The 14,718-nt window shown below is 37.5% G+C and overlaps 1 protein-coding gene across 8 annotated transcripts in view; it reads right to left on the bottom strand.

Annotated features, from left to right (window-relative positions):
• Window positions 1-14,718, bottom strand: part of LOC121459135 (voltage-dependent calcium channel subunit alpha-2/delta-1) — a 427,825-nt gene that overhangs the window by 163,061 nt on the left and 250,046 nt on the right. For all 8 annotated transcript variants that reach the window (XM_041668668.1, XM_041668666.1, XM_041668667.1 and 5 more), the window contains exon 5: window positions 11,813-11,854. In XM_041668668.1, the coding sequence (XP_041524602.1) occupies window positions 11,813-11,854 (42 nt within the window). The remainder of the gene's footprint in view (window positions 1-11,812; window positions 11,855-14,718) is intronic.

Raw genomic sequence — 14,718 nt, forward strand, 5'->3', positions numbered from 1 at the left:
AGAGAGGGGAGCAGAGAAAAATGTAGAGCTCAGTGAAATCAATAAAAAGTTTAAAAAAAGAACTAATTATATTTTTAAGCCTAAGCAATAGGCCAGTTTTATTATTATATAATTTATATTTAATAAGCCTCTGTGTTTATTTAGGACTGAATGGCTGTGGTAACAGGCAGGACAGAAATTTCCATCCACAAGGACATGTTATATTTGTTATCAAAATGTTTTCTATAAAAATATTGAAGTAAGGCTGGGCAGTGGTGGCGCACGCCTTTAATCCCAGCACTCAGGAGGCAGAGGCAGGCGGATCTCTGTGAGTTCGAGGCCAGCCTGGTCTAGAAGAGCTAGTTCCAGGACAGGAACCAAGCTACGGAGAAACCCTGTCTCGAAAATCAAAAAAAAACAAAAAACAAAAAACAAAAACAAAAAAATATTGAAGTATTACATATTTATTTTGTGAGAAATAAATTTCTGCTAATTTCCTGGGAGTTAAAAATTAGTATATTTAAATGCATTTTATAGAGATTTTTGTACTCCTAAATGACATCATAAAGGGAGGTTAAGACAAACTGCCAATCATGAGCATGGGGGAGCTTGTCCATCTTCTATCATCTGCAAGTTCTTTCTTCATTGTCTTTAACCTTATAATTTTGCAGGTCTTTCACTACCATGAAAGGTATATTCCAAACCTTTTTGACAATACTGGGAACCTCCTAAGCAGACTTTGTATGTTTTTTCTTGAAATTAAAGAAAATAAATGACTTTATACAATAAAAAAAAACAAAAAAATTCGTATAATTTTCTGCATGGATGTTTCAAACTTTGTTAATGCAGAAGTGCTAAAAGTGCAGCAATAGAAAATACCATTGCTTTCCATGCTTCTTCTTTTCACTCATATAAAACAATAATTTCACCAGTATAAGAGTGTTCATTTTATTACATTTAAGATATTGAAATTATTGTTCCTTATAACACCAAAACTCCAATTTTACCTATATGATGACTGGAAATTGTTTAATTGAAATAGCATCATATTTTAGTGATATTGGAATTAATTGACATTTTTAAGGGACAATGCATAGTTCCAATATGCTAAGTATAATGACACTACATGAAAATAATAATCCTAACAGAATTCTAGAATAGTGTTGACATGAAAACGCTGCCCCTTTTGTTTGCAGGGAGGATGAAAGCCAATGACATAGCACGGTGTCAGCAGATGCTCAAGAGACCTGACACAGGTGAAGATGGTGGAGAGGAAGGGCTGGGCCTATCTATGTTCCACGTGTTCGCAATTCTGAAATGGCCAACGTGGGGCAGGGATGCACCCTCACTAAAGTGCAAGTTTCTCCGTGTTGATACTAAATGTATCATTTATCCTGCGGAAGAAGCCTGTGATTGCAGAGCCCCTTGGAGTTCAAGAGAGCACTCTGGGAGAGCAGAGTGCTAAGTACCTGCAAACATTAAGAAAGTATATTCAAATGAGGACACTTTCCTTCTCAGAAACAGAACTAACAATGACCGTTCTGATAGGCTAAGTGTGCAGCTCCGCCATAGTCCGTGTTCATAGCTTATGCAAGGCTGTTGGAGGCTACAGCCTCAAACCCAGCAGGGCCTTCTGTCAATCAAAAATCAATATATTTTTTATAGAATACATTAAAAATAAAACAAAAATGTGTTTATAAATGATTCTAAAATAAAAATATGTAGCTCCTGGAAAAACTGTGAAACTGAAGAAAAGGAAAGTTTCTTAGACTTACTTTGACCCCAGTAACTTCTCAAGTGGCTAACTTACACAGTTCACATGCCTAAATAGGAAGTAGCCATGGACAAAGCCACACTGGGGGTAAAAATGATCAGACAGCAGAAACACATGCAAAATGGAATGGGCTTTGAATTAGTCAGTGTTTCGCTTACTGAAAGATTATGTAAAAATTGTCAACAGTAAAATTACCTTGATAAAACATTTTAGAATTAAAGAATTAAGCAAGGTTCAAATATGTGCAAATATTCTGATTTACAGGATATGTGTAGTCCTGGCTGTCCTCGAACTTGTTCTGTAGACCAGGCTGGCCTTGAGTTCATAGAGATCCTTCTGCCTCTGCCTCTGAGTGCTGGGATTAAAGGCATTCCCCAAATGTCTTCAGAGTTTTTAAAAATTGTATTACATTTATTTATTTATTTATTTATTTATTTATTATTCAATATGTATGTGTGGTTGTGTATATATGTGCATGGTGTGTGTATGTGTGCTCTGTGTATGTTTGTGCGTGTGTGTACATATGTATGCGCAGAGTATTTGTGTGTATGTATGCATGTGTACTTGTTTATGTGTGTTATGTTGAGGATAGGCGTGAATATGTGTGATGTGTGTTAGTGTGTGTGTGTTATGTGTGTATATTGTGTGTGTGTGTGATATTTATGGAACAACGCATATGTGGAAGTCAGAACAACTTAGAGGAATTGGTTCCCTGTTTTCACAGTGTTGGACCTGATACTCAATCACAGTTAAGTTTGGCATTGAGCATGTTACCCAGTGAGCCATCTCCTGGGCATAGTCTTCATAATTTTAACTTAATAAAATCTTGTTACTTACAACATGAGGAGAACAGAAGAGCATAATATTAAGTGAAAAAAGGCAAGTATACCAGGCAAACACGTGATTTTATTCTTATGTGCATCGATCCTAAAAGAACTGATTCTGAAGACATCAAGAACAGAGTGGCGGCTGCCCAGAACTTAAACGTAGGTGGTTCTGGTAGAGCCTGATTAGTGTGCACCCAACATACAGTTAGCTCTGGCGTGCTCCTACACTAGAGGGAGGCCACCCTTGATGATAAATGACTGTGTGTTGTTAAGTGGTGGGACAAAGATATTTAAGGTCTTGACGATAAAGAAAGTTCAATGAGGTCATTTCACCCTTGTTAAACTAAAACACAATATACACAGGTATTGAAACAGTAGACGGTATCCATTCAGTATGTATATTAAAATGCTTTCTATGTTAGTTAAGCAAGAATTTCTAAAGGAAACAAAATCTTTACTTCTTGATAAGCAGGGATCATGCCTGGGTCTCGGTAACTCTCACATCAGGTTAGAAATCACCTGTGGCAGACATTGTCTTAATTCTATAACTCAGTTTCACAGAATGGAAAGTCCCTTTCAAGATGTTGTCATTGAATTGGGTGTTAAATTTCCGGAAATAAAGTTTGCTTCACTGCAGAAAGTCAAGCGGTAAAAACCCTGACATGGAGGAGCTCCTTCATAAGAGTCTTTGCTTCCCGGGTGCCACCATAGCTCTCCTCCAAGGACAGAACCATGGGATGGCAGGACGTGTGATTGACAGCTGTCACAGAGGCATGACACTGGGTGAGGCCTTAAAGCTGAACAATGCTGTTTTCTCTAGCAGGAAACATTAGAATAGCAGCAATTTGTTCTATCTAGTATTGCTTTGACGCCCAGATGATTCACGGCCCATAATGCATACCCCATGTACTATTACAATCCATTCAAAAAACCGCAGCCAGTATAGTGAGGTAACTTAACTCAGTTGATTAACAATAACAAAAACTTCCAGGAGAAGGGATAATTCATTTGTTACATAGGAGCAACTCATTTTTTTCCTATATGTTCTAAAGGGGGATTCTGTATTTGCCAAATAAGGACTTCATGCTATAAGATACTAATATAAAAAGAAAATAAGCCCAGAGTTTTGCTATATTTTAAGAATAATTATAACACATTCTATTACTGTATGAAGCCTATATCCCTACCACTTCATTCTAGAATCAGATCTGTTTCTATAAAATTAAATCATGAAATATTAGGCTTCTAAAGAGACACGATATAAAATACCACGCTAGAATTAGTCTTAGAGCAGACAAGACTACCAAGAGGAATATGAATGAGTCTGCAAGGGAGCTCTGCCCAGGGCCACATGTCCCAGACAGGTCAAAATTTCAAACGATCAATAATACAAAATGAGGCAAATAAATCAATTCAATTGAATGGGATGAGCTATCTAGGCTGTGCGCTAATTTCATTAGATTGTAGCTAGAGACAGAGCTCTGAAGAGGTTAGCGAGTTTGGAAGGCTCCGATTTTTTATTTCTGATCAATAGGGAAATTCAGAAAACAGCGCAAGCTGACAGGGCAACTGAAGCCACTGGGTATTCTGTTCCGCTGCTCTTCGGGGAATTTGAAGACTGACTGGGACAGATGTCTCTGAAAATCAAGTCAGGAGACAGAGTAAACGGAGGCTTTACAGAGAACGTGAAACAGTAGAAAACTGTATGTAGATAATTATTTCCTTGACGGTGTTTTCGTTTTCTTTTAAGTTTTAGTATTTAGAACCTAAAACATCAAAATGAACATCTGATTTGTGGTCACATTTTTTTTCTCAAAATTTTTAAATGATTTACCTGTGAATTTTATTTAGAATATGAATTGTCTTAAGTGACATAAATGCAAGGATTAACATTTCAGGCTAATTCCCCTTTATTGTGATTAGAATTATTCTCTCTCTCTCTCTCTCTCTCTCTCCCCCCCCCCTCCTTTTGGTGGTAAAAATCACTTCATCAGTCTATAAAGTTTATTGTAATATTATTCATACTATTTTAAAATTACATTTATCAGTATTTGTGAACTGCACAGTGTAAGTCCAGAGTGTTCTAAAGTGTTTTTCATCACCTGTATTGTATCACTGTCACACACACTTTACAGAGCAAATGACTGGAAAGAAGAAATATTTGGCTTTGACGGTGCCAGTCAGCTAGGAAAGGACAGGGCAGTCATTGACACCTGGGTAGTGGCACCCCGAAAAACCTTCCTCATTATCGCAGTGTACGCAGCAACTGCACCTGCATAGCCTTGCTGTTTAAAGAAGCAGAGCTATGTTCCAAAATCGTAGGAATAGAAATCATATACTTATTTTCAAATTTTTAGGATAAACAGAATGTTTCAGAGATTCACTAATCTATTCTCATTTCTGAATATTTAATATATTTTCCTAACAAAAGTTCTATGGGTATTATTTGCACTGAAATAACACTCATCTTATTAACATAGCCTCTTTGGTAGTAAAATCCAACTACTATTTATTCTGACTATTTTCATAAACAGGCAGAATGTGGTTTCGGTGGGGAATTGTAACAATCCTGAGTACGTATCTCATTCACAAAGAATTATGGATGCTTAGCATATCAATCTAGACTTGAAGTAAAAAATCCTGAGCCCTGTATGCTTCAAAACAGAAAAAACAGAAAACAAACACAGGAAAAGCTTCTCTTCTCTCGGTTTTGCTTGCCCCAGGTGAATAAATCCCACATGTTCTTTGACCTCAAGGTTGTGAGTATTTCCCCTTTGACTTGACAAAAGCAGCACCTCTTTAAAACGGCTGTGCCTTCACAAACACTCTGGAAACAAGGCCACAAGAAACAAGCACGTCCAATAGGCATCACTTCAACAGCTGCTCCGTATTTGTGAAAGTGACGTCTTAAGTGTTTCTCTTAAGACAAGGCGTTTTCCACAAAGCCAACAATCAGTTACAAGTTCCAAGAACATCTGGAGGAAGGAGGATCACTTGCTATCTGGAAAATGGATTTGTTAAGTAAACCTACTTAAAAAAAAATACATAGTATTTGATTAGAAACATTATAGCACTCTGTGACCAGAGTATGTCAACATACACAGGAACAGTTTAACTATATGTGGTCAGATGGTTCTATTTTAGGTACGGCTATGTTGGGTCTATTTTCAGTAGGGCTATGCACCTTACATATCTATGAGAATTATAATTTGTCCAATGATTAAGTCAAGTTATACTTTCATTACTGTTTCAAGCCATATTCTACAATCCCTGCTGGACGTCAACTCTAACCCTATTTTGGACACTGTTTCCTGGAAGCCTGGCTGTCAGTAGGTGTTGATTTTATAAACACCAGCTAAATATCGTTGGCTGAAACAGAGGAGCAGAGATGCTACAAAACGTCATTGGGCAATTATCTGAAGACAGAATCCTTGGAGACCTTCCAGATGGTTCCACACAAACCGGCTCCTTCAGAGAGGTGCAAGACAGGGTTCATTCTAAAGAAACAGCTGATCGCCTTTACATACTTGTTTATCTTTGAGGGAGGTCATGAAGCATCTTCATGAACACAGCAATGACCAGTACTTGAACATATCAATCTTTATGACAGATATGAGCGTGGAGACATGTCAGCATGCCACATGTTGAAAGACACAGAAACTGAAGAGTCTAAATTTAGTCATGATCCCAACGAGGGCTGAACTCATGGCCTTTCTCTGATTTAGTTCTGTTATGAAAGCTACTTCTACATTTCCAGCCACTTGTCACCTATTGTCACCCCAAATCCATATCCTCCTTGGTCCATTAGAATCTGGTGCTATGGGATTTCTATTCTGTATTTATGTCTTTCCATTGATTTGCAATGTTTAGATTTGGGAAGTATCTTGAGGCTAAGATAACAGGACCTAGGTAGGGGGACTGTGACGTGCTGAAGGACACGTCATGTGGAAAGGTAGTCACACTAACTTTGTTTTAACACTGTTGGAGCACATCAAATTATTCTGTTGAACTCTGCACTGTCATATACATGTAGTTTCACACTTGTTAGGACATTTCAGCCACTCATTTTCAAATTTGATTTGTAAGCTAAACATAAAACTCTATTCTAAGTCATTCTCCCAAGCAATGAAACTAAATACTTAACTTTCTACTAGAGACATCCCTGAGCAAGGATATCATATTGATAACTACAGGAAACAGAATAACATAAAATATTTGTAGTTTTTGATAAAGAGAGATTCACAAAGGTCATTTTTTTTCAATGTGTCTATTTAAATTTTTATCCTTTATCATCGTAACTACTGCATATCTAGGGTGAGGTGTGGATAGTAAAAACTGGGCTCTTTGAGAATGAAACAAAGCATGGAGAACAGAAAGAAAAATGCTTAGAATGCAGCTAAGATATTAGTTCTTTTAAAAAAAATATTTATTATGTATACAATATTCTGTCTGTGTGTATGCCTGCAGGCCAGAAGAGGGCACCAGACCTTATTTCAGATGGTTGTGAGCCACCATGTGGTTGCTGGGAATTGAACTCAGGACTTTTGGAAGAGCAGATAATGCTCTTAACTGCTGAGCCATCTCTCCAGCCCCAAGATATTATTAGTTCTTAAGTCATTTCATAGCTATGTAAAATGAGATTTGCGCTTAGAGTCAATGACTTGCTAGAGGAAGAAGACCCTTTCACAGGTGACCACATTGTGCTTGAATTTCTCAGAGCCACACCAGCAGCTTTAAGCACACGAAGCTGCCGTCTTGGAAATAATACTCTGAGCTGGAACCCAAAGGAATCAAACTTGGTGGCACCTCCAAGAGGAAAGCCATTTCAATACCAAACATTGTCTGCTTAGCAGATTCTAGGAAGACTATGCAAGTTCTTAAACACCAAAGTCAATAATATATATTCAATGACCTTAACAATGGGAAGGATTTATGGACGTGATGTTTAGGAACATTTATGTACTCATAATGTGTTGCATGATTCAAAGTCTATTTAAAACTTAGAAGCAAAAGAGTTGATATCATTTAGATAATTCAGACATGTATTTGAGACCCATCTCTAAATATTCCATATAAAAGTACATTTAAATGATGAGCGGGAGGAAAATTGCCACTAGCTCTCATACACTGAGGAAAGCAGTTGGAAACATGTCGAGAAACACTATCTCCCTAATTACTACTCTCTCTCTATTTTTTTTTTTGTTTAAATAGTCAGCTTCAATATTTTCTTGAGATCTATTGACCTAAGGGGGAAAATCTGAATTCTGTGTCTCCTTGCTATGAATTGCAGAGTTCATTATGGGCTGCAAACATGGGTGTGAAAGGAAGTGGTGAGGGCAACCGTCTTCATAACAGGCTCTGGAACGCAGAGTGATTTCCTCGAATGTCACCCAACTCCTTTGTGTGGAATAAGGGGGGGGGGGGAGACTGAGAGAGAGACTGTGAAAAACTGGCTAACAGCCAAATACGATCCTGGACAGTCTAAAGAGCAACTATGAGTTCCCACACTTTCCCTGGTACCCAGAAAATTACATAAGAGAGTAATCAAAATATTTTTCAGGTAATTTAATTATATTGCCATAATTCCTCATAAATTTTCAGAAAAGACATAAAATATTGCAAATCACTATACTGGATTATATAGAAGGTTCTTCATCTGGTTCAATTCAAGTTAAAACTTAGCATAAAATAGTATCTATCAGCCATATTATTTCTCAAAAGCCTTCTGTAAGTAACTTAATGTCTTTGCAGCAATTCCTCCGAATTACAATTTTCACTAATTATATTACTGTTTTGAGCAGGAATTATTTGTACAGCATTCATTTTGATTATGTAATCATTTAGGTGCAACGAAAGCATTTTCTCAAATACTTAGTAAAGTGTTCCACCCACTAGTTAGCTTTGTTCATTTTATTTTGAATTACATGTATCTGTGTCTGTGGAGAGGGGAAGGGGACATGAGTTTAGGTACCAGTGGAGGTCAGAAGAGGGCATCTGATCTGCTGGAGCTAGGGTCACATGCCGCTGTGAGAGCCCCAATGTAGATCTCCTGACAAAACTCAGGTCCTCCGCAAGAGCAACAAGCTCTTTTACAGCTACCGCCATCTCTCCGGCTTCTGCTCTTGGCTTTTAAGCTGTCTTAAATATTTAAATTTGTATTTAAAAGGAAATCTGCACAAATTCCTTATATAGACATGTTGGTAAGTACATTAAAAATTAATACAATACTCTTAAAATTTTTAACTGCAAACAAAATATATTCTAACTTACTATAAAAACTTTATACTGATACGCTAATATCGTCACAAAGTAATAAAATTTACATATGTCAGGCAACTGTTACTCAAATGGGCGTGAAAAAATTTAATTTCGCCAATATTCGAAAATACATATTCATATCCATATATTTCCGATAATTGAATCTCAGAATATTTCAACGAGGTCTAAGAATTTTGAACAACATGCTTTACCCATGTGTAGGACAGAAGGTGAATACTGGTAGATGAAACTGATCAAGACAACGAAAAAGCAACTTTAATGTGCTGAGTGTTCTTTTCATACAATGCCACACAGTGCTGCAGGAAATGATTAGTTTATAAACTGAAAAGAGCAGTGGAATTTGGTCTAATTATTCTGTAAATGATATGCAAAATCAAAATTTTATTTAAAATAATAATACACATATATATGTATTATATTGCTCTGCATTTGAATGTTCAAGAAGGGACATTTTCCTTCCTCACCATAAGAGTTCATTTCATGGTATCACATCAACTCAAATTATTATCTAACATCTATTTAACAGCATAGTAAATAATTTTACTACTTTCTAGGCCAGGCACGTGGATGCTTGTGAGGCTGATCACGGTTGCACATGTCTGCAATACCTGCCACCCTTACATAGCAAGACGCTGTCTCACAAAACCTACACAGAAGACAGTGACAAAAGCAAATTAAACAAGTTAATAGGAAAAAATTTAAAGTAAGATAAAAATAAGATATTTATAACTGTGTAAGAAATTTTTAGATGTCTTATCTCCTTCCTTTTAAGTACTAAATTTTATAATATGCCCAGAGTCTTTACATATGTCAAGTATATCCTCCATAAAATAAATACTCTCATCAGAATCCAAGATAGGAGTAGAACGAACTCATAACAGCTCATGTCAACTGTTAACTTGGATGGGGCTTTATGTGTGTGTGCTATGTGCCTGTGCAGGGTGGAAGTCAATGTTCAGTGTCCTCAATCACTCTCCGGGTTCTTTATGAAGGATCCATCCCATCGATTGGCTACACTGGCTGAGCAACAATCCTGCGAGGTTTGTGATAGGTGGACAGATGCCAGCAGCAGCGTCAGCTCCTGAAGTGAGGGCTGAGAGCCAGACCTCGGGTCCTCAAGCTTGGGGAGCAAGCACTGTAACCACGAATCAGCTCCCCAGCCAAACCTTTAGAACTTTAATAGCACTTGATAACCTCTGGGTAACGAGAATGTCAGGACTCGTCTGAGCATGCCTTGGTTTCTGAATTCTATTATTTTCTATGTACTATATAAGAGTCTCTGTCCATTGTCTATCAGTGTGTACATAAATAAATAATATTCCTCCAAATACTTAATAATAGTTTTTGCATTTAAACATAGATGTTGATTTTTGATATCTATAAACTTTTGATTAAATTTATTGAAATCTGTCTAAAAATGCATTATTTTATAAGCATAACTAACACCCAACAGTATAATGAACTTATTTTGGTTAGGACGAAGCAGCAGAAAATACAGCTCAGTCCATAGCTCCACTCCCACAGATTCCTTTCTCTATTACAGAGTGGCTTTTTAAAAATACTGAAATAGCAGAAATAAAGAACAACAAACGTGTGGGTTTTTTTTTTCAATATTTGAGAGGCCATCTCTGCATGTAAACTGTGAAGAAAACGTTAGATGTGCTTACAGGATTCCAGATACAAAACGCATGCACGCTACGCTAGTCATGATCAGTGAACATTCTAGCCGGGAACCACGATGAGGGCAAACGGGGTTGTTACTTAACTAAAAGTCAGCGTTGCTCTTCTGAGTGTGAAATAAAAGCGAACTGGCGACTTACAGGTAGATCTAACTAAGCAGAGCCGCTCTGCTTGGCAGGAAATGGAACTGCTTGTAAGAGTACTAGAACAAAACAGTTATTTGCTATATTTAAGTGTCATTATCATAAAGTAACACTATAGAGGACATGGGATATCAGGGTCCATATTTTCATGAATTAAATGTTTACTAAAAGATAGTTAATTTACTAGCAAGAAAATTAGGGATGAGTTTGCATTTTGTTGTTTCTGAGATTATATTCATAGCACCCTCTCCTTCGCTTTCCCCTCCAAAGCCTCCCATGAACTATACCTACCTAGCTCACCTTCAAATCCGCAGCCAAATTAGCTTCAAATAACAAATCCTAATTTTTATTCTAACTCTCTTTCTGACAGCGGTTCCAGCAGAAGTCTGAATATGGAATCAGATCCCCGGAACTGGTGTTACAAATGGTTGTGAGCGCTCATGTGGATGCTGGGAACAGAACCCAGGTCCTTCGCGAAACTAGGAAGTGCACACATATGGATCGCACACATACGTGCATACAAAAATACAGGTAAAACACTCTTACACACAAAATTTAAAAATAAATAAATACAATAAAATACCTAGGATTTTACCTATGGTAGGGGAAAATGTGTTTTTCACAGTGTTATCGTACAAATTAAGATAATTTGTATAAGATGGTTAATAGGATACCAGAAATTTTAGTACTCAGTTAAATCTCGTATTTGAAGATATTAGTAAAGTTGCATATTCTGGGAGTAGTAATGTATCAGTGTGTATATATGATATACAGATATGATAACACATATGTAAATTATTTGAAAGGTCAACTCTACTTATTTTACATTTTTTCATTCTCCCTACACAATATTCTGTGCTCAGCCTTGCAAAGGTAATACACATATCTAAGTCACTCCAGCACACGCTAAGGCCCATACAGGGCGTTCTGATTCAGAAACAAACACCTAGAAAGCTATTTCCAATACAGAAAGGCCTGCATGCAGTCAGTACATTTCAGATAAGTATAACACCCATCATCACCTCGATACATCTAACTATTGTTTTGCTTTTGCCATCTATCATTCTCTTTAAACATATCAAATCCAATCACAGTTAAGTAATAATTTAATATAAGAAATCAATACTCACATCAAGATCATCTTTAGCATTGTAGTAGACAACTTCATTGCTCTAAAAAGAAAAGAAGAATGTTGCATTGATTAGAGAGTATAAACAAGAAATACTGGACCTAACAACACACTTTTGACTATTTTAAGGAACAAACTCATTGACTATTTTAAGTAATGAGCAGAATTGCTTTTAAATTCTATCCTACGAAAGCCATAGACCCTCTAACGTTCATAGAAACCCTGAGGCAGTCAGTCCACTAGGGCAACCAGGGCAACACATCCTGCAACGAAGAAACGATCCAGTACAGGACTGAGAAATTTCGTCCTAAAGAACATAAGGACTTCATGGTGAGTGCTCACTTGGTATACCCAGATATAGACATAAATATAATAAATAAGGAACCTTACTAAAATTAGGTAAAACAATTTTTATATTAGTGTTAAAAATTTTTAATCTTCATATATAATTTTCTACAGCATCAATATCTGAAGACATATTATGCAATCTCAGAAATTGTTCATCAGATTTAAGTATCTGAATTCAGATAGTAAAGGGTACCAAATCATATAACTGTCAGATTATATAACTATCAAATTAGATTAGAATATTATTTCTCGCTGGGTATTGGTGGTGCATGCCTTTAATTCCAGTATTTGGGAAGCAGAGGCAGGTGGATCTCTGTGAGTTTGAGGCCAGCTTGATCTACAGAATGAGTTCCAAGATATCCAGTGCTACACAAACCCTGCCTCGAAAAAAATCACAGCAAATTATTTCAATTCTTGTGAAGTAGTAAATGAGTGTGCACACTTCCCAAGAATAAACAACAGACAGGTCCACAGAACACGGTTGCTGAAATATACTGAAAGTGAGTACTTCCAGATGTGGTTTATCTTATGTGCGAGACTGTTTATTCTCGTGCACATGTGTGTAGCATGTGCATGCCTAGTGCTCGTGGGGGGCAGAGGAGGCTGCTGGATCCCCTGGCACTCATGAGCTGTCATGGAGGCTCTGGAAACTGAACTCAGATATTCTGCAAGTATAACCAAGTCTCTAAATTGTTGGTCCATCTCTCTGGCCTCCAAAATACTGAAAATATTAAACGGAACTCTAAACTATTCGCCAGAAGGACATTATAAAAGAACAAAACTGACTGTCAGGGATTTCAATCCTTTTCTTGCATTGGGAGATTAGTTCTGCATATCTGTCGCGGCAAATTGGACACTATATAAAGATGCATTTTTTTTTCTGTGTCGTGAACATTTGCCAGCATGGATAATTCCAAAATTGCAATAATAGAAATCAATAATCCACTATTTTTTAGAGGAAATTTACTTGGGCTCTATTTTTAAAGACAGTAAGTTGAGGTACAGGCCTCAGTAAAAGAGATGAGTGTCCCACCAGCCAGCCGAGCTGGCCCGTTCCATAGGTTCAGTTCCCCAAGATCCATCCCACAGCTCTTGCTTTCCTCCCTCCTCACCCCCACCACTGCTGAGCCCTGCCCTCACCTCCTGTGACTCCTATTCCATAGTTGCAGGCCGCACCAGTCACTAAATGTGTAGAGGATTCTCCCCCTTGCCAGTAAAACTGACACGCTCCCAAAATACTGCTCTCTAAGACCCATTCCACAATACCTCCTTCCTCAACAGCCCCACCCCTGCTGGGTCTTCCCCCCACCCTGGCTGACTGTCACTGCTAAGTTCAGACCACACCAGTCAGAAGAAAAGAGGTCCCCTTACTGAAAGAAATGCCAAGCAAGCTTCCTGAACGCCAGTTCCCAACCTGGACAGATAACCTAAAAGATCAGAGGTCACACTAGTCATCAAAAATCCAGGTCAGAAAAGACTACAAGGCCAAAGAAGTAACAGAAAACAGGGAAAAGAAACACACACACACACACATACACACACACACACACACACACACACACACACACACACAGAAAACAAATTCAGAAATTGGGAATTAAACCTAATGATCCCAAATCTGGATGCCTAAACACCAGTGTAAAAATACAGTAAGCAAGAGCCCAGGCAACATGGCCCAAGCAGAGCCCAACTATCCTGCCAGAAAGACCTGAATATGCTAATGCAGCAGGAACACAGGAAAACAACCTTAAAAGAAACTTTGTGAAGATGATAGAGGACCTTAAAGAGGAAATTAAAAACTAACTTGAAGAAGTGGAAGAAATTATGAGGAAATCAATAAACCCATTAAGGAATACAAAGAAAAAACAAAGTGAGGAAAATTATTCAAGACTTGAAAATTAAAATTGAAAATTGAAAAAGAAAACACAAACTGAGGGAAATTAAAGCAATTCCACTAAAACCGGGGACTAGACAAGAGTACTCACCCTCTCCATACCTATTCCATACAGTACTTGAAGTTTTAGCTAGAACAATTAGATAACTAAAGTAAATCAAGGGGATACAAATTGGAAAGGAAGAAGTCAAAATATTGCTATTTGCAGATGATATCATATGATAGACATATAAGAAACCCCAAAATTCTACCAGGGAACTTCTATAGTTCATAAATACCTTTAGAGAAATTGTCGGATCAAAACTTAACTCAAAAAAGTCAGTAGCCACCTCTATACAAATGATAAAGGGCTGTGAACGAAATCAGAGAAACAACACCCTTCCCAAGAGCAAGAAAGAGTATAAAATACCTTATAACCTGCACCAAGCAAGTGAAAGACCTGTATGACAAGAACTTCAGATATTTGAAAAACAGAAATTGGGGAAGATAGCAGAAGATGGAAAGATTGATCCATCTTGAAACCCATGCCATGAGAGGAAACTCATCCCTGACGTTGGTTGAAGGGCTAGGACCCAGAGGTGGAACAACCCAGGCACCTTAGGCTAGAACCAAATACAACTGCCCAACACAAAACAAAACAAAAAATGGTCAATGAAATGATCCCT

Source organism: Microtus oregoni, unplaced genomic scaffold, assembly GCF_018167655.1.
Source record: "Microtus oregoni isolate MIOR12 unplaced genomic scaffold, Mior012 000018F_ref0000195, whole genome shotgun sequence".
In the NCBI taxonomy this organism is placed as follows: Eukaryota; Metazoa; Chordata; class Mammalia; order Rodentia; family Cricetidae; genus Microtus; species Microtus oregoni.